The 19,854-nt window shown below is 46.8% G+C and overlaps 1 protein-coding gene across 16 annotated transcripts in view; it reads right to left on the bottom strand.

Annotated features, from left to right (window-relative positions):
- The window catches only part of ATP2B2 (ATPase plasma membrane Ca2+ transporting 2), a 450,624-nt gene that overhangs the window by 30,109 nt on the left and 400,661 nt on the right, over positions 1-19,854 (bottom strand). For all 16 annotated transcript variants that reach the window (XM_036030810.1, XM_036030815.1, XM_028517969.2 and 13 more), the window contains 2 exons: positions 3,474-3,715; positions 2,287-2,521 (listed from right to left, as the gene is read on the bottom strand). In XM_036030810.1, the coding sequence (XP_035886703.1) occupies positions 2,287-2,521; positions 3,474-3,715 (477 nt within the window). The remainder of the gene's footprint in view (positions 1-2,286; positions 2,522-3,473; positions 3,716-19,854) is intronic.

Here is a 19,854-nt window from a genome sequence, read left to right as displayed (position 1 = left end):
TAAGATCAGATCAGCAATGCAAACCTTGAGTTGCCCTCCCCTCCTCACTCATTAGTGGATTGTAAAATCAGTTTTGTGGGTGGTGGCCAGCATTTCAAAAAGAAAGAAAGACAAGAGAATGGGAAATTCTCAAGTGCATCACATGACTTCGTGAATTCTCATTTTGGTGAAGTGTGTGTGTTTAATGAGGCAGACATAAAATACATTTCTTATATTGTGCTCATGGCCAAAGACGTGTGTGTCCAGTGCTGCTTTCCATCCACCTCAGCGGTGTCTTCGAGGCAGGGCAGTGAGCCAGCAGCTTCGGGCATGTGGGGCCAGAGGGGGGCTCTGGGGAGGGGAAGATCAGGGCAGCCGCAGGCGGGCCTCATGCACCGCGCAGGGACACACCTCCATGGCTTGTAAGGAGGTAACACATCATGGTGAAGCCTGAACCCACTAGCAGCTGGGAATGAGCAGGCGCTCCACAGGGGGGCTGAGAAGTGGCCTGTCTGTCCAGGGGGAGATGCAGTCGGCAGGAAAACATGCGGGCTCAGGTGCCAAGTGCCAGGGCATTCATTGCCTTTGCTGTTTAGTCTGTGGGTAAGAGTGCAAAGGTGTGTGTATGTGTATAAGATGAGCACCCGGCACAGTGTTAGAAGACTGGGGTTTAAGTCCTGTCCCTTCTCATTCATTCCTTTCACAAACACTTATCGAGCACCTTCTGTAAGCCAGGCTCCTTATCAGGGGCTGTATGTGTCACTGGACCCAGAATAATGACTGTACTGGGGGGCGGGCAGAAAGGAAGGGGACCCACACTTATGGATCAGCTGTCCTGCACCAGCCACCCTGCTTGTTGCTTGTATGTGCATGGTCTGAAGTTGTACAGTATTCCCTCTGTGTGTATGTGTGTGTGTGTGCATGGAATACTATTATTATCACGTTTACAGATGAGGGAACAGGCTCAGAGAGATTATGTAACTGGTCCAAGGTGACGCAGCCAGTAATGTTAGGACTCAGCATCCCAGGTCTGTCTGATGCCTGAGCTCACACTCTTGACCTCTCTCCCTGTTGCTTGAATGTGAAAGTCCATGTCTGTGACCTTCTTGTTTCTTTTGGTCTGTGGAACCAACATCAGGGCTGGAAACTTGGTTAGCATCTGTCTATCCCCTTTCATGTGAAAGAAGGGAAAACAGTGTTCAAGAGGAGCAAGGAATGGCCAGAGGTCCCCAGAAAATGGAGTCGGGGCAAGTGGGGAAGACGGAAGGTGCCCTTGCTGGAGGAAGATAGCCCCTGGGGTATTGTCACCAAATCCTACAGCCATGGCCAATCTGGACCCAGCCAGGGCCTGGCCAGGGACTCGGGTCTGGACCCAGCAGCTGTGTTAGTCCTTGGAGGAAGTGGAGGTCGATCCCTCCTGACCTTGCCTCATGTCCTCAGCTCTGCTGCCCACAGCAGTGTTTTAGAGCCTTGAGGTAGCTCTCCCCTCTCCCCACAACCTCTCACTGGCCTGGGCAGCCTGACTAACCATCTGCATCCTATCCTTTCCAACCCTACAAATCCCCAGTGCTGAACTCTTGGCTCAGATTCAGCTAAAGGAGACTGAAGACCTACTGCGAGCTGGGCACCACGCTGGGTGCACTCCGTGCATCACCTCCCTCGATCCTTATGGGGAGGACTGTGCTGCTGTGATTCCCCTTCCCTTCTGCTTGAGAATCTGACCTTCCGTTAACTTTCTGGCTCTGTTCCCTTGGAAACCTGATAAAGGCAAACTGTCAGCTGTGACCCTAGGCAAGCTGGCGAGTGTGAACTGGCCAGTAATCTGGATCTTGATGGGGAGAACCCTAAATGCTGGTGGGGATACCATACTTGGGGGTTTCCTGAGTCTGGTGACCTTTGTCATGGCCATCTCCTTTGCAGGGACCTAGGAATCCTATGAATTTGTTACAGGAGATTCTGGCTCCTGTATGGCAAGGGGCTTCTAAGGCAGGGCAGTCCTCATACCTGTCCCTTCAGGGGCCGGTGGGAAGGTCTAGGGTGGTTGGGGGAATGGTTCCAGGACTGCTTGTAGGCTGTGGTTTCTGCGGTATAACCTGAGCAGATTGACGCCGACTTTGACCTGTGCTGGTCTGGTGAGTCTGAATGTTTAAAAGCCGGTAAAGAAAAGACCCTGTGGGTGTCACGGGGTAACTAAGCCTCAGAGAGGTGAGGCGACTTTAAGTCAGGTCACCCAGCCGACTAGACTCCCAGCCTTGACGCTCTTCCCTGATCTGCTGGTGCTGGTGGCGGGGGGCGGGGGTTGCCTACCTCGGGCCGCACAGGGTCCTCGATGCCCACCACGCAGATACAGGTGAGGTCGTTCAGAATGTCATTCTCATTATCCCAGTCAGGCTCGGGGCTGCTGGGGAAGTCGCGGAAGGCTACACAGATGGTGCGGAGCCCATCACAGGCCATGGGCTCGATCACCTTCTTCACCATATCATCCCGGTCACGGGGCCGGAAGACCCTGGGCTCACCTGCTGCGTTGAGGATTTTGCAGCATCTGAAGGAGGACAGGATGGAAAGGGGTAAGGTCCATCCAGGGGCCTAAGGATCTTCCCTCTGACTTGCTCAAGCTCACCTTCCCTCCCCGGGGATGCCCAGCTGGCTGTGATGGGTCATCCAGTGCCCCACCAGTCCATTTGCCATAATGCTTCAGGGCTGATTCGGGCCCCGTGGGCCCCAGGCAGGAATGAAATCAGGACCAGTCAAAAAGAAATCAGTCAGCCTTCTGTAATATCTGCCCCCGTCCACTCAGCAAGAGCAGGTTCACTTTGATCTCTTTTATATTCACAAAATTTCACATGAAAAATAGTTCCATGACTAAAATGGCTTTCAAAGGACATAAAACTTAGGCCAGTGGTTACTAACCCTGCTTGCATACTATCGTGGCACGGGGAAACAATGAACAAATGCACACCCGTGCACGAGCCCTACCGCAGAGGTTTCTCGTCCAGTGTGTCTGGGGTGCGTCCAGAAAACAATGGTTTTTTAAAAGCTCTGGGGTGGTTCCAGCATGTAGCCAGGGTTCAGAACCATTGGACTAGATAAATGTCTCAAAGTACAAGTGGGAAACTGAGGGCTATAGTGGGGGAGTGACTTGCTTAGTTCCCCAGGCTTTTTTCTAGCACCTGGAGTCAGAGCAGACTGGCTAACAGTGAAACTCACTACCATCAACCAACTCTATGTCAAGGGAAGTGAACTAAGAGAGATCTAACTGTGATAATGCATAGAACTTCCTACTAAAAGAGAAGGAGGAAGAGAACTCTCTATAGACATTTTAAAGAGGAAATAGTGGCTCCGGAGGTGGTCTTGCTGTGGGACAGTGGGCAGGGCCCTCTCTGAGCCTCTGGGTGCCAGGTGGCTCCTCTGGCCAGGCCTACGGGGCAGTCTGAGCTGTGTCACTTCATAGTCCCCGGCGCCCTGCTTCCCTGCCCGCTCACCGTGCCACTTACTTCTTGAGCACGATCTCAGATGCGCCTTTGCTATACATGCGGAAACTCTCGTCGGGCAGCTTGATGACTGTGCTCATGGACTTGCGCACGGAGTTGAACGTGTACACTTTGTACAGCTTCTCCTCTGGCATCTGGCTGCGCACGGGCTCATAGTCCTGCTTCAGGTCCAGCACAAAGCCCAGCAGGCCGCACTCAGTCTTGTTGCCCACCTGCCGAGGCAGGGCACCCTCCTTCTCCGGAGGCTGTGAAAACAGGTGGGGGAGGCTCAGAGATGGGAGCCTCTGTGGTCTGGGAGGTGGGGGCCAGGCTCTGGCCACCCTCTCTCCTCTCAGCGAGCCCTTTGCCCTCCCCCTGCACCTTCAGCCCTCTGTATCCCAGACACAATCCTGGGCTTGGATGCAAGGAGCTATGCAAAATCAGCTTTTTAAAAAAATATGAACTATTTCAAACATAAAAATGTGATAGAGAATAATAAGAGAAACTGCTGTGCACCCACCATCCAGCTTTGTAGAGCCTTGGCATTATGCCATATTTGCTTCAGATTTTTCTTTTTTAAGAAGGAAAACAAGACAGAAAATGTTGAATCTCCCTGTGTATCTCTCCCTATTTGCATAACCCACTCCTTGTCCCAGAAAGAACCTCTATCTTAAGTTTAGCAGTAATCATTACCTTGTGAGTCTTTTTTAAAAAACAATGGAAATTTATTTTCCCATAGTTCCGGAGGCCAGAAGTCTGAGATCGAGGTGTCAGCAGGGTTATTTTTTTCTGAGGCCTTGCTCCTTGGGTTGCAGGTGGCTGTCTTCTCCCTGACTTTTCGCATGCTCTTCCTTCTATACATGTCTGTGTCCTAATCTGCTCTTATAAGGACACCAGGCACACTGGACCAGGGCTCACCCTTACAACTCTTTAAAGACCCTGTCTCCAAATGCCATCACACTCTGAGGCACTAGACGTTAGGACTTCAACATACAAATATGGGGGGATATGATTCAGCTCACAACACTTTCCAAATAGGTATTAATCCTGACTAGTACAGAGCCATCATGGGATGTGACCATAAAGCTTTCCTCCAGCCTCTACCCTGCGCTGCCTCACCACCGGTAGCAATGCCACTCCCTACCTGCCTGCTCCCTGGAAGCATCCAGTAGCTCTCCCTTGTTCTGATGCAACTAAGCCAGGCCTGTATTCTTGTAGACCCGTGATTCTGCATCCTGGCTATACTCAGCATCACCAAGGAAATTTACAAATTCTTTAACAAATTTTTTTCAATTACAGTTTATATTTTGTATTAGTTTTGGGTGTACACCATAGTGGTTAGACAATCATATGCTTTATAAAGTGTTCCCCTTGATATTTCCAGTACCCACTGGCACCATACATAGTTATTACTGTATTATTGACTATATTCCCTATGCTGTGCTTTACATTCCATGATTATTTTGGAACTACCACGCTGTACTTCTCAATCCCTTCACCTTTTTCACCCAGCCCCCCAACCATCCTCCCCTTTGGCAACCATCAGCCTGTTTCTATATCTATGAGTCTGTTTCTGTTTTGTTTATTTGCTCACATATTTTTTTAGATTTCACATATAAGTGAACTCATATGGTATTTGTTTTTCTCTGATTGACTTATTTCACTTAGCATAATACCCTGTGGTCTATCCATGCTGTGACAAATGGTTAAGATTTTGTTCTTTTTTGTGGTCATTTATTATTCATATTTTAAATCTTTTTCCTTTTTCTTAAAGAAGACCCTTGACCATTTCTTATAATACTGGTTTAGTGGTGATGAACGCCTTTAGTTTTTCTTGTCTGGGAAGCTCTTTACCTGTCCTTTGATTCTACATGAAAGCTTTGCTGGCTAGAATAATCTTGGTTGTAGGTCCTTGTTTTTCATTGCGTTGACTATTTTGTGCCAGTCCCTTATGATCTGCAAAGTTTCTGTTGAGAAATCAGCTGACAGTCTTATGGGAGCTCCCTTGTAGGTAACTACTACTTTTCTCTTGCTGTTTTAAGATTCCTTCTTTATCTTTAATCTTTGGCATTTTAATTATGATGTGTCTTGGTGTGGGCGTTTTTTAGGTTCATCTTGTTTGGGACTCTCTGTGCTTCTTGAATTTGTATGTCTATTTCCTTCACCAGGTTAGGGAGGTTTCCCATCATTATTTTTTTCAAATATGTTTTCAATTTCTTGCTCTCTCTTTCCCCCAGCACACTGTGTTGAGAATGTTGGTAGGCTTAATGTTGTCCCAGAAATTCCTTATACTATCCTCATTTTTTTAAGATTATATTTCCTTTTTTGCTGTTCTGATTGGGTATTTTCTGCTTCTTCATATTCCAAATTGCTGATTTGAACCTCTGCTTCATCTACCTTACAGTTGATTCCCTGCAATTTATTCTTTATTTCAGTTAGTGTATTCTTTATTTCTGACTGTTTTTTTTACAGCTTCCATGTCTTTTTTTTTTAAAGATTTTATTTATTTTTAGAGAGAGGGGAAAGGAGAGACAAAGAGAGGGAGAGAAATTTCAATGTGTGGTTGTCCCTTGTGCGCCCCCTACTGGGGACCTGGCCTGAAATCAGTCATGTGCCCTGACTGGGAATCAAACGTCAACCCTTTGCTTCTCAGTCTGGTGCTCAACCCACTGAGCCACACCAGTCAGGGTTCCATGTCTTTTTTTATGCTGTTAAAGTTCTCACTAAGTTCCCTGAGCATCCTTATAACCATTGTTTTGAACTCTGTATCTGATAGTTTGCTTGCCTCCATTTTACTTAGGTTTTTTTTTTTCCCCTGAAGATTTCTCCTGTTCTTTCACTTGGGATGTGTTTCTTTGTCTCTTTATTTTGGCTGCCTCCTTGTGTTTGTTTCTATGTATTAGGTAGAGCTGCTACGTCTTCTGGGCTTGGTAGAATGGCTGTATGTAGTAGGTGTCCTGTAGGGCCTAGGGGCACAGCCTCCCCACTCACTATAGCTGGGTGCTTCAGGTGTGCACTGTACTGTTGTAGTTGAGGCTTAATTGCTATTGGCATGTCACAGGGAGGAAATGACCTCCAGTCTGATCAGATGAGAGGACCAGCTGTGACTACAGTGAGGCGCTGCTATGCAGGGGCCAACCCTATGGTGTAGGATTTGATTCACTGGGGATTTCGTGTCTGCAGAGTCTGGCCCTTGAGTGTGTTGCTCATGGAGGTGATAGCCTTGTAATCCGGTGTGGTCTGAAGCTGTTCCTCAGGTGCACTCGTTCTGGGATCTCCTGGGAGGTACAAGGTCAGCCACTGCCTGTGCCCTGCCTGGGGTCACACAGCACGAGTACAGGGTGATCTGTGGATGGCTGATACTTGTGCTGGGCTTGGAGGTGCCCAGGGGCCAAGGCTGGCTGCTGCTAGTGCTAGGTCTGGGGCCAGTTAGCAGGAGATACGGGGTATGCAAAGGTCAGATGCTGCTTGTTTGAGAGATTTTAGGAAGGTCTGAAGCATGAGGCAACAGAGGCCATTACTATGGAAAATCCACCAAAAATGGCTTGGGTGGGCCTGAAAGTTGGGTGAGGCAGGGTCTCAGGGAGTCACCAGGGTTGGGCTAATTGTGTTAGCAAGATTGATGGAGACTCAGATATGGTGCCTGCCTGGGTGGATGGGCTCAGTGAAAAAATAATGGTCTCTGCCAGAACTTTTGCCTGGGAGGAAGCTGCCTCTCCCTGATGCCAGACAATTCAGTTCCTTCCTGTATGTCCTTGGTGCCTATAGAGCTGCTACTCCAGTGCTAGAACTCAGAGCACTTACTCAAGTGAGTCTTGAGTAAGTTCATGTGTGGGCCCTTTAAGAGGAACACCTGGGACTCCAGAAGTCCTGTCTCCCTCAGCCATAATCCCCACTGGTTTTTACAGGCAGCAGTTATGGGGACTTCTCTTCCCAGCACCAGAACCCTGGGCTGGGACCCGTTGTTCCTTAGGGGGAGCCCTCTGTAGCTGAGATATCCCTCCTGGTTTTTAACTGCCATGGATGGGTATAAGACCAGCCTGTCTGAGTCTCCACCCCTCTTGCCAGTCTCAATGTGGCTTTTCCTTTATATCCTTACTTGTAGGACTTCTGTTTAGCTAGATTTCAGATGGTTATGAATGATGGTTGTTCTGTAATTGAGGTATAATTCTGTAATTCTGAGTACTACATTCACCTATACCATCATCTTCACAGGAATCCCTACCTTGTGTGTCCTAACTTTTTATTTTGAGAGTTCTGGAATCACACGCAATAAGAAATAACACAGAGAGATGTCATAGGCTCTTCATCCAGTTTCTTGAAGTGCTCACCTCCAGGATGACTGTCATATAACATCACAAGGAAGATATCGACACTGATCATCAAACTGACCTCACTCAGATTTTAACAAATTTATATGCGTTCCTGTGTGGGTCTTTAATTCTATGCAATGGCCTCACATGTGAATCCCCATGACCACCACTGTGAAGATACACAACAATTGATGATGAGGGTCACTGTGCCACCCTTTCATAGCCACAGTCACCTCCCTACCTTCACCCTCCCTGGGCCTGGTAACCACTAACCTGTTCTCCATCTTTATACTTTTGTCATCCCAAGCATGTTATAAAAATGGAATCATACAGTATGTAAACTTTGAAGACTGGCTTTATTTTACTCAGCATAATTACCTCAAGATCCAGGCAAGCTGGTGCATGTGTCAATAGCTTGTTCCTTTTCATTGCTGAGTGGTATTCCATGCTATGGATGCACCAGCTCTTGTGATCTCAACTTAGGTTCAACCAAATGTGATACTCTTTTTCTATGTCAGAATGGTCAAACATTGGCAATTTGATGTAGTTCAACCTACTGTATGTGTGTATATGTGTAGTGCTGTTTTGCATGTTGAAAGCTTCTTGCTTTACTCATGTACCATTACATTTTGGAGAGTCATCTGTGTTTATGGTGCTAGTTTTAACTGCTCTCTGAATTCCATTCTGTGAATAAGCTACAATTCACTTCTCCATTCTCTGCTCCCTTCTTTGTCCTCCTCTCCACTCATCTGGCACACTCTCTTAAGCACCAGCTGAGGGCTGGCCCTCCACCAGGTGCTGGGCTGCATGAACACCACAGCTCCTGCCCCAAGACTGTCAGTGAATCACGGACAACTTCCCCCCAGCACCTCTCACTTCCTCCGTGGCTGCCTGGACAGAAGCTGCTTCACACCTCTGTTCCTGCGACACTGTGGTTTTTCCCCCTCCCCTGCCAGGCAAACCCCTCCTTGCCCTTTAAGGACCAGCTGAAATCTCTCTCTTTCTCTCTTCAAAAATTGCTTCTTGAGTCTGTCTTGTCCTGAGTAAGAGTTGTTGTATCCTTTTCCTTTCTGGGTTCTCAGGGCCAGCACAGAGCCCAGTATACAGTGGACACTTACCAATTATTTGCTGGATGGCTCAATGAAGACCACTCTGGTGGGGGAGGTATAGGTTCACAGGTTACAACAAGACACCTCCTTATGGGTGCTTGTGGGATTAGTAGAAGGCTGTGGAAGTTCCTATTTGCAGGTAAACTCACCTCTCTCATGCACCTGCACACATATGCATACAACCACTCACATTACTTGCACAAAATTAACATGTAGCCACTCATGTGGAGGTGGCTTCAGGAGTGGTAAAAGGCGCCACAGATAAACCCAATCCTAGAGAGATTTTGAAGAGGAATAATTATCTATGAATATGTCCGAGTTCCTCCTCCTTCCCCATTAGTGGTTTTTCATGGGTCTCAAACCAGCCTTACATGCAAACCCTCTTCATCCTCATCTTCAGCCTCCCTCATATTGTTCAAAAGAGCAGCCCAGACAGAAGAGTGGGCTCCAGAAGATGCCAAAATGGACTAGCTATGTGGAGGACAGGACAGCGGTTGAACATTTTGCTTGCTGCTCCCCACCTTCTAGAGTTAGTGCTTAGGCCCAGGAGCTGACCCAAGCCCTGTAGGGTCATGGGCATTGATAACATGACCATCCTGAGACCTAGGCATTCATAGGAAGGACTGAGCCTTAGAGCCTAACCCCTTGTCCTCAGTTACTCATCTGTGACATGCAGAGGCTGGAGAAGGTCATCTCCATTTGAGAGAAAAAGAACTCTTTGCAACCCGTTCCGTGAAGTGGATCATGATGAGGGAGGGTAGAGCAAGGCAGAGCTGCATGGGTGGAAAGAAGGCTCAGGACAGCCCCATGCTCAGGCCATGCCAGACTATGTCTCCAGCATCACGAGCCTTGGAAGGCTCCCTCTCCCAAGCTCTTTTGTGGGATTTGACTTGAAAGCAAAGGAATCTCTGATACAGCTTCCCATTTCTGATGTTTGGGAACATAAACTCTGAGCACTCTCCTTTGTCTCTGTAGTACGCTGTTATGGTGTGCTTTTAAAAATACACATATATATATAAAAATTTTTTAAACAATTTTTACAATTAACCTTGTAGTGATTTCCAGAGTTTTAGGTATTTTCCATAGTAGTACTTTCCCCCACCACTAATGCAAGAAAATAACAATGCGGAGGACGTAAATAAAAATGCCTAATTACTTATTTGCCCAAGACAGCTGAGCAATTATGTCTTCAAAACACCTGGCGCTTTGTTGCCCTCTGTGAAATATTTTAATTTTCCTCTAAAAGGATTTCAAACAATCCATGGTTGCAAATGACAGAGCTTCCTCTCCCATAATTCAACATAATTCAACTGATTTTCATGAACTTGAGCTCTGAAATTGCCTACATGCACTGCTAAGAAGCAGGACCCACTCTTTTCTCTTTTGGCTTTTTTAATTTTGACAAACCCAACAGTTTTGCTATTGCTGTAGACTTTCTAAGAGCCATTTTATCTCCAGGGCTCCAATTCTGTAAGGGAGTTAAGAGGTGGGTATTGTTCTGGTTTTGAAGGACAGGAAGCAGGCCCAGGAGGGAAGTGACTTGTTCAAGGTCACAGACCTGTGGAGGGATAGGCCTGGGGCTTTCCCCAACCTCCTGCACCGGGCTTCCACACAGGAAGCCGGGAAGCTCCTGACTTCCCTGTGTGGGCACTGAGCCCTGTTAGAGTGCTGGGGGCAGCCACAGGTGTAACTTTGAGAGGACAATTCATATCCATGTTTTGGGATACTGGGGAACAAATATATCCAAGATCAAAAAATGATGACTTGAAGAACTACAAATTACAAAAAAACAACTACAGACATGAGATTAAAAAATGCAGCTAGCTTTACCACCTCATATCCATTAGGATGGCTATTATGAAAAATAGAACAGAAAAGTGTCGGTGAGGATGTGGAGAAACTGTGACCCTGTGCACTGTTGGTGGGAAGGAAAATGGGACAGCTGCTTTGGAAGACAGGATGGCAGTTCCTCAAAAAATTACACATGGAACTGTCTTATGACCCAGCAATTCTACTTCTGGGTATATACTCAGAATTGAAAGCAGGGCCTTGAAAAGATATTGTACACAAATGTTCACAGCAGCATTATGCACAATAGCCAAAAGGTGGGAGCAACCCAAGGGTCTGTGACAGAAGAATAGCTGAAGAAAGTGTGGCCTATATATGCAAGGAAGTTCAGACTTAAAAAGGAGGGGAGTCTGACACAGGTTACAACATGGGTCAACCTGAGGACATTATGCTAAGTGAAATAAGCCAGTCACAAGAGGACAGATACTGTATAATTCCACTTACATGGTGTACCCAGGATAAAAACAGAATGTAGAGGGCGGCTGCTAGAGGCTGCGGGGAAGGAGAGAGAGGAAGTCAGTGTCTGATGGGCAGAGTGTGAGTTTGGGGAGATGAAAAGTTCTGAGGTGGATGGTGGTGATGGGTACAACAATGTGAGTGTACTTAATGCCACTGAGCTGTACACTTAAAAACAGTTAAGATGATACATTTTATGTTGTATATTTTACCATAATTAAAAAAAAAAAACTAAAAATCCCCCCAAAGAACCCAACAGCTAGCATGATAAACTGCAGCAATTACAACATGATGACGTTTCTAAGAGTAAGTCAGAAAACACCCTTCTGCTCACTGGCTGTGCCCGGTGGCCTGGCCTCCTCACCCCTGGTGGACGGGCACTGTGCTGAAGCCTCCCGGTGCCTGGATGAGCCAGCCAGCCTCCACAGCAGCAATGACCATTTTCTGGATTCCGACTCTGCTCACCACTTTATTAAGCCCCTCATGTGCACCATCTGGTTGTGGGAAGCTGGCTGCTATTATTCCCACTTCAAAGTTGTCCACACAGAGGCCCCAAGAGGTGAGGTCACCTTGTGCGTGAGTGGGGGAGCTAGGATTTGATCCCAGGTTTTCCCAGCTCTGAGCCACAGCCCTTGCTCTCCCAGCTGCCCTGCCTCTTGGCACTAGCCTCTGAGACAGCTCGTTAATTAGGTAACGGTGGGGGGATGTGTCTGTCTTGCTTATCTCTGCCTCCCACTGCAGGGTAACTAATGAAAAGATGAATACTTTTGTGTTTGTGTGTGGGGTGCTGCCAACGGGAGGCCAGACAGGATGGAATTTTGTCAGATTTTCTGCCTCCAGAATGGCCATCTAAAGGAGCTTCTCAGGTGCTAGGCCTCCCGAGGAGCATGAGGTGCCAGAGCCAGGCTAGTGAGCCACCGGGTCTTCCCCAGAGGATGGAAAGGCAGAAGGTTAGTGTGTGTGTCCAGGACAATAGACAGGACAGGATAAGACCCCTGGGGAGACATTACTAGAAAGAAAACTCCCTGGGACCTTCTCAAGCTCACCAGTGCACTGTTCATGTGAGTGGTGTGTAAATGATGTGTATGTGTGTGGTGTGGTAGTGTGTGTGTACTTTGGTGTATATGTGTGCTGTGTGTGGTGCGGTGTATGTGGTGTGTGTACGTGGGTGGGTGTGTTTGTGTATGGTGTGTGTGTGGTGTAACAGTGTGTATGCATGTGGTGTTTGTGTGGTATACATACGTAGCATGTGCTAGGTATATGGGGGTATATTTGTGTGTGGGTGTTTGGTGTGCAGTGAGTGTATGTGATGTGGCATGGTGTGTGTGTATGTGTATGCATATTCATGTATGTGTAGTATGTGTAGTGTATTGTATATGTATGTAGTGTGTGGCGTGTATGTGGGGGTATGTTTGTGTGTGGGTGTTTGGTGTGTTGTGAGTGTGTGTGATGTGACATGGTATGTGTGTGTACATTGGTGTGTGTGGTGTGGTGTATGTGTCGTGTGGTGTATGTGTCGTGTGTGTAGTGCATTGTGTATGTATATAGTATGTGGTGTGTATATGGGGATGTGTTTGTGTGTGGTTATTTGGTATGTGCATAGTTAGTGTGTGTGACATGACATGGTGTGTGTGTGGTGTATGTGAGTGTGTATGTGTATGTACATTGTTGTATGTGTAGTGTGTGTGGTGTACTGTATATGTATGTAGTGTGTGGTGTGTATATGGGGGTGTGTTTATGTGTGGGTGTTTGGTTGTTTGGTGTGTGTGTATAGGTTGAAGGGGTGGGATATAGGGATTAATATTTCTGTTAAAAATTGAAATTCCCCAACTAGGATTATTTGTTTTAAACCCTTCTCCCATAGATGGTGTTTGCAAAACAAAACAACAAACCAACCCCTCAAATAATTCAAAAATACCCCCCACACAACCCAAAACAGTTGCTAAATTCCACATGAAGGCCCTGCCATTCTGCATACCAGATCTCCACTTCTACCCCACCACGCTGTCTTATCCCCTGCAAGGTCACTTCCAGAGCCCTTCATGTCTCTGGTACCCCAGGCTTGACCAGAGCCAGTCTCAGAGTGAGGCCTGACCTGGGGAGACTTTGAAGCTCACTGGAATATTCAGTTGAGCCTTGGGCTTGGAGCCAGGAGATCTGAGTTTAGGAGCTGTCTCTCTGTTTCCCAGAATCACTACCTCCTCCCTCCTTCTCCTTGGTGCCCTGGTTCTAAGATTATGGGGAACACAGTTAAGCATATCCTTCCCATCTTTTGGGGGTTACTGGGGCTCTCTGGGCATGGTGACCACCTTGTTTTAGGGATGGGGTATGCTGAGGACCTGGTATTTCTAAATAGGTGAAGTTTAGCCTATTTATTCAGGAAAACCATCCTGCCAGGAAAAGTCCTTTGTGCTCCTTCCTTCAGAACCACTTCAAGGGCTCCAGGGACATTTGTTTTTCTCTTAACAGTTTATGTTTTCAGAAATATGCTTTAACTTTCCAATAGTTTAGCTCCACAAGTGCCTATCCTCAGTTTAATAATTCAAATGTTAACTGTGGTGCCAACCTACTTTAAAAGAGGTCTCATAAAATATAAAATTCAAGGTCACTTAGGTGGTTTCAGTATGCAGAATAAGTATGGTCAGAAAAGGAGAACACTTTCCCAGGAAAGTACGGTGCCTCAGAAGTCTGAGGAAGGAGCTATTTCCTTCTAAAGCTCAGCTGTGACTCTGAAGAAGCGGCAAGGCTGAGACAAGCAGCTAGTAGAAGTCTTGATATTCAAAAAGTCAGAGATGGTAAAGGAAATCTGAGGCTGTGCCAGGATTTCTGAGGCAGGGGAGCAATTTCTGACTAAAAGATGATTCACATAGCTTCCCTGGGAGGGCAAGTTTAGTTGCTAATGATTAGAAATAAGGCTGGAAAGAAAAAAGCTTCTGCCATCCTCAGGAGGGAGGAAAGGGGTGCGGGGTTGAGGCTGGCCTTCTGCAGGGCCCTCCTGGGCCTCTTTTCCTGGCCTCTCTGCCAGCAACCTTGGCCCTCGTACCACCTTCCACCCCTGTCTGGAGAGGTTCTGAGCACTTATTAAGGGCTTATCTGCTACTGTCCAGCTCCCCCAAGCTGTCCCAGCCTCACCTCTCATTATTCCAGCCCAGAGAGAGGCATGCCCAGGCCGCAGAGCACCACATTTCCCGAATAAGCCATACATCTTCAGGTCTCCGGGCCATGTCTCCGTCTGAATGCCCTTGTCCCCTTGCCCGCATGGTAAACTCCTCCAGAATTCTCTGGGCCCAAGTCTGCCACTTGGTGGTCAGAAGCTGCCCTGGACATGTTACTTGATGTTTGTGCAGCTCAGTTTTTTTTAGCTGCAGGATGGGATTTGTCATATTTGCCTCGATTACCTGGAAGGGGTGTGGAAGGTAAAGCAAGACAGTGGCTGGCAAAACAAACTACAGAGGGTAAGGCTCAGAAAAAACCACAGAGGTAAAAAGAGTAACAACTGGTATGGGCCAAGTGCTTGCTACATGTCAAGCACAGTGTTGGGAGCTCCACACTTATTTCTCATCCAATCCTCACAGCAGCCCTGGAACTGCCTTAAGGCAGAGGCGCAGCCAGATGAGTTGGGCATGGACAGGTGGGGGCACGCTGGCTCTGGATCTCATAGACCTGGGTTCTAGTCCTAGCTCAGCCTCTTATCTGCTCTGGGGCTCGGGCCTGTCCTTTAACTCCTCCCAGCTTCAGTGTCCTTATCTCTGTATTAATGTTGTAGTGTTGCCTAGTTCACGGGGTTGCCATACAAGGCAATACAGGGGTCAGCATACAGCATTGAGCCTGGCTAAGTGAATGTTAGTGATTATTTATATGCTCACTTTATGTACTAGAAAACAGAGGCTTGGAAGGTTAAGTAACTTGCTAGGGTCACACTCATATGGTGAGAGCTGAAGCCTGGAGTTTAAATCCTGGTCTAATGGACTTTAGTGCCAAAGCTCTTAACCACCACTTCCTGGACTAGGGGTCAGAATATCTGGATTCTAACTCTACTAACCCATGGGGTGATGGCAATAGTCCCTTTCCATTTCTGGGTCTCAGAGTAAAGTGAGGGGGCTGGACCAGGTGGTCTATAGGGGCTATAAATCCACGTAGATGACACCCATACAACCTATACTCACAAATACTTGTCTTCTGTGCTTTTTTTTTTTAAGAATAAAAGTCACTAGCTAATGGGGAGATCTCTGCATCAATGTAGACTAGACAGCTGAGGGCAGCTGCAGAAGAAATCAGCCTGGTGGTCTGAAGGTGTGAAGGGAGTGCTAGCATTGACCATGGGACTTGAACTAGGGCCAACTCCTACCTTTTTTTGCCATGAGAACAAAAAAGTAGAGGGAGAAATATCAGTCCTGTCCTGAGCTATTTTTTTAATCCTCACCTGAGGACATTTTTTCAATGCTTTAAAGAGAGAGAGAGGAAGGGAGAAAAGAAAGGAGACAGAAAAATATTGATGTGAGAGAGAAACATCGATTGGTTGACTCCTGTATGCACCCAAACCTGGGATCATATGTTCCTGGACTGGGGCTCAAAACCACAACCTAGGTATGTTCCCTGATTGGGAATCAAACCTGCTACCTTTCAGTTATGGGAGGATGCTGCAATCAACTGAGCCACACTAGCCAGGGCCTGTCCTGAGCTTCTATTAATTCATATTTACCTACCCACCACCTACATATTCATCCATCCATTCACTTATCCATTCATCCACCCTTCCAGCCCACCCAGTCGCAACTACTCATCCCATCCATCTACCTATCCATCCCCCATCCATCCATCCATCCATCCATCCCCTACCTATCCAACCATCATGCATCTGTCCATCTCCCTCTCTTTCTCCACCTACTCTTAATCACATTGATCTCACACACACACACACACACACACACACACTTTTTCACCAATCAATTACCTTACCTACCCAACAAGTGCTTCCTAAGAGCCTAAACCAGGGGCAACAGAGATGACTCAGCTGTGTCTCTCACTCTCAAAGAGCCCACTACCTGCATCAGACAAGAAGACACAGAAGAATTGGTATCCTCGTGGAGGAAGAAATACAGCCATACCCAGGGTCTTATTTTCCCAGGCCAGGCTGATTTACCTACCAAAGATGAGGGGTCATATGGGAGGACCCAGCATGCCCTTCCTGCTCTGTCTCCTCTTGTAGGGTTTAGGATGTACTACAGTCCAGATTTCCCAGCCTGGTTTGGAGAAGGCTGGACTTCTGCCCTGGACTAAGCAGCCCTCTAGGCCTACAATGGCAGTCCCCATGGGTCTCTTTGCCTCGAATGACTGGCAGACTCTGGCTGTGGACCCCAGGTCTTCCTTTCCAAGACCACCATAGACTAAAGATGCCACAGGGTTGGTTTCAATGACCAAGACACCCTATCGATAGTTGTCTTTAGGGTAACTGTACATTGTTGGCTTTGCCATTAATTGGCTGGGTGACTTTGGGCAAGACTCTTTCCCTCTGCATCCCTGATGTCTCTGCTGTCTATTTGCTGGTCAGCCTCTGCATTGCTACAGATGGAATCATCTTCAATGGGAGATTTTTGTTGCCAAATAAAGACAATACTAGTCATAGCACATGCTGATTATGTGCCTAGCATTGTGCTAAGCACGTTCCACTTAAAAACTCACTTCATCCTCACAATAATCCTATCATTTCCCCTGGGAAATAGGCTTAGTGAGGTTAAATAATTTGTTTACATTCACACATCTAGTGAGAGATTTGAATCCAGGCCTTCTGCTCCAGACGATGAGCTTTAACCACCACCCAGTCATACCAGGGGCCCTGCTGTCCCTTCACACTGATGGCCATCAGCTCCCAGCAAGGAGAGCCACATGGCTAGGGTTCTTTTAGGAAAAACCCAGAAACAGAGGCACAGGGGTCCGAGGCACTGTGTCCAGTATACAGGACACAGAAGTGGACACTGGTATCTAAGAAGTGACTTGGCCTGATTATAAACCAAGTCTCCTAGTTCCCAGATCCCCATCCTCTTTCCTGTGTCATCAGCTACACCTTCTCTGCAGGTGTAGCTGACTGACTGACTCCTGTCCTTTCAGCCACCTGGACACAGTCTCAGTCAAACAACATCTGCAAATGAGATTTTAGCTTTGCCACCAGTGCTATGAAACCCTGCCTAATGGAGAGTTATCACTGTGATGATGTTGCTGTAGTCCTCCTGGCAGATCCCAAACTCCTCTTCACCATAACTGCCTAATGTCTACCTCAATCCGAGCCCACCTCACAGGGCTCTGCCCACGCGAAGCCCTTCACCTGAAGCCTGCCCTGAGACTCAACCTGCTCCCCTCTCTATCACATCTGAAGGATAAGATCATTAACAGCATCTCAGTTATTTTAGAAAGGCCTGGGGAACAGAATAAAGCACTGCTCACCTCTCTTGCACCCCAAATTGGGGCTGGAGGTGGGGGTTCGGGGGAAAAAAGTAATCATTTCTGGCATCACCCCTGGGGTTCTCTGTCACTGTTTGCATGCAATCTCTCGACCTACTTTCTCCTTTTGTCAGCTCTGCCTTCCCTCAGCCTGCAGCTCTGAGGGGATGCATGACAGAGGGTGCAGTTCTTGCAGCCCCAGGGTGTGGAGGCAGGAGCCACCTCCTCTTCCTCCCCACACCAGCCCTCTGCTGACTCACATTCTCCTCCCTGTATCAATAAAGCTGCTGGCAGCTCCTACAACCCAACTGATCATGAAGGTTTGAGCCGGCTCAGGGCAGAAGGGAGAGGACAGAGCTAAGGCACATTTGGAGGGCTAGCAAAAATGCTCAGCTGTTCACCCATATGCTCACACTACAGAAATGCCCTGTATCTGGGTGCCAGCTGACCTCTGGATGGACAATTCTGTTTCTCTTCATCCAAATGCTCAAATGCTGTTTAATTACAAAAAGGCAACCTGTGTTGCTAAACCAAGTAGGGATTACAGCATGATGAGTCTAGGCAGCTCAGCTGAGACAGGGATGTGAGAATTTTTTTAGTCAAAGCTAGTAATACCACTACTATTACTAACAACAGTAGTGTCATTGGTGGTAGATTGTGAAAATGGCCATGATTAGTCTCCTCTCCAAATCTATGCCTTTTGCAATGTGAATTTGCAGTTCCTCCCATTAAGAGATGGAATCTGTTTCTTCACTCTTTGAATCAAGGCAGGTAGGTCTCTTGACTTGCATTAGCTAATCGAATGCAGCAAAACAACGTGAACAAGCCCAGTGTTAAAAGACAACAGGCCCCAAATGCAATAATTTGTCCACTCTTTCCCCTCCTTTGCCTGTGAAAGCCTTCCTTTTGTACAGCTCCTCAGAGCTCCTAGATGGGATGCTGACTCATGAATCACTCAATAAAGCCAATAAGATCTTTAAATTTTACTCAGTTGAATTTTTGTTATTTAACAAATTTGGGAGCAGCAATGAGATTCAAAGTGAACTTCTGATAGCATCCTGGGACAAGGAGACACACAGGCATGGTACCCGGCAAACACCTTTTCATTGTCTTTCTCGCCATTTCCGAGCACAAGTTCTCAGTTCTGAGCTCTGCTTTCTTTGTGTTGAGCTACTGACCTGATTGGTAATCCAGCAGCATGTCCCTTTTAGGTATTATTTTGCCTTTGAGAGACCCAAGGGCTCTGCTGAGAAGATATCCTTAAAGTCTAAAGATTTAAGGGCACTGCCTTTCAACACACCTGCTTATTTCATAAATAAGAACTATGGTCCTGGAAGCTATAAATACCTATAAAAATGGCAAAATCTTACTAAGCTTGTTTTGTGTTCTCAGAGGTAGGCTTGGTACCTAACAGGTTGGAGGTCCCAAGTACAGCTGGACAGAAATGTGGATTGTACTCCATTTGGGGTGAGGGTCCAACCAAACTGTGAGCCCTCAGGTATTACGATGGCCATCAGAAGGAATGTCCCGATGACATAAGGTCCCTTAAGAAGCATACTTGAAAATAAAAGTTCCCAAACAGAATGGGATATCTACTTTAACTGGCACTCAGAAACTTCCAAAAGGCTACAGAATTCCAAAACAGCTTCATTGAGTTTCAATGCAAAAAGCTAATGAAAAAATTAAAGAGACAGGAGGTACCTAAAACAAAGTACTATAAAATGGATGCAACTCTTACCACTCCCCTCTGTCCTCTTTTATTTGAATACTTATTCTGGTAATCTTGTCTGAATTGCTTTTCCACTCTGAAAAGACTACAAGACCATAAACAAAACTCTGCCAAGTTAATGGCCTTGCAGACACCTCCTGCAGGGACCCTTTCCAGAGTTGAGGACACTCTGTGGAATTCTCTGGTAAACTGCTACATTATTCTCCAAAATAGCCAAGGGAAAACTAAAATTAAAATTAATTGAAAAAACCTTTTAAAATACTGATAAATACAGTATTGGAGCTGTACTCCCTACTTTAAAACCCACTTAGAACTTGTAGGTGGGAACCTGGAAAAACTGGTAGAAGCTAGCTGAGGGTGAAAATTCTTGCTGGGGTCAGCTCTCCCAGATCTCTTGTAGCACCCAGTGGAGAGAGGAGAATAAAATTTCCTTTGCATTCTCTTTGGATATGCCTCTTGAGTCCAAGGCGTTGTTCAATAACGCCAAAAATATTTACTTTTCGTCCTGACTA

This window comes from Phyllostomus discolor, chromosome 7 (assembly GCF_004126475.2).
Source record: "Phyllostomus discolor isolate MPI-MPIP mPhyDis1 chromosome 7, mPhyDis1.pri.v3, whole genome shotgun sequence".
Classification (NCBI taxonomy): Eukaryota; Metazoa; Chordata; class Mammalia; order Chiroptera; family Phyllostomidae; genus Phyllostomus; species Phyllostomus discolor.
The sequence above is the reverse complement of the archived record's forward strand: the minus strand, read 5'-3'. Positions and strand labels throughout refer to the sequence as shown.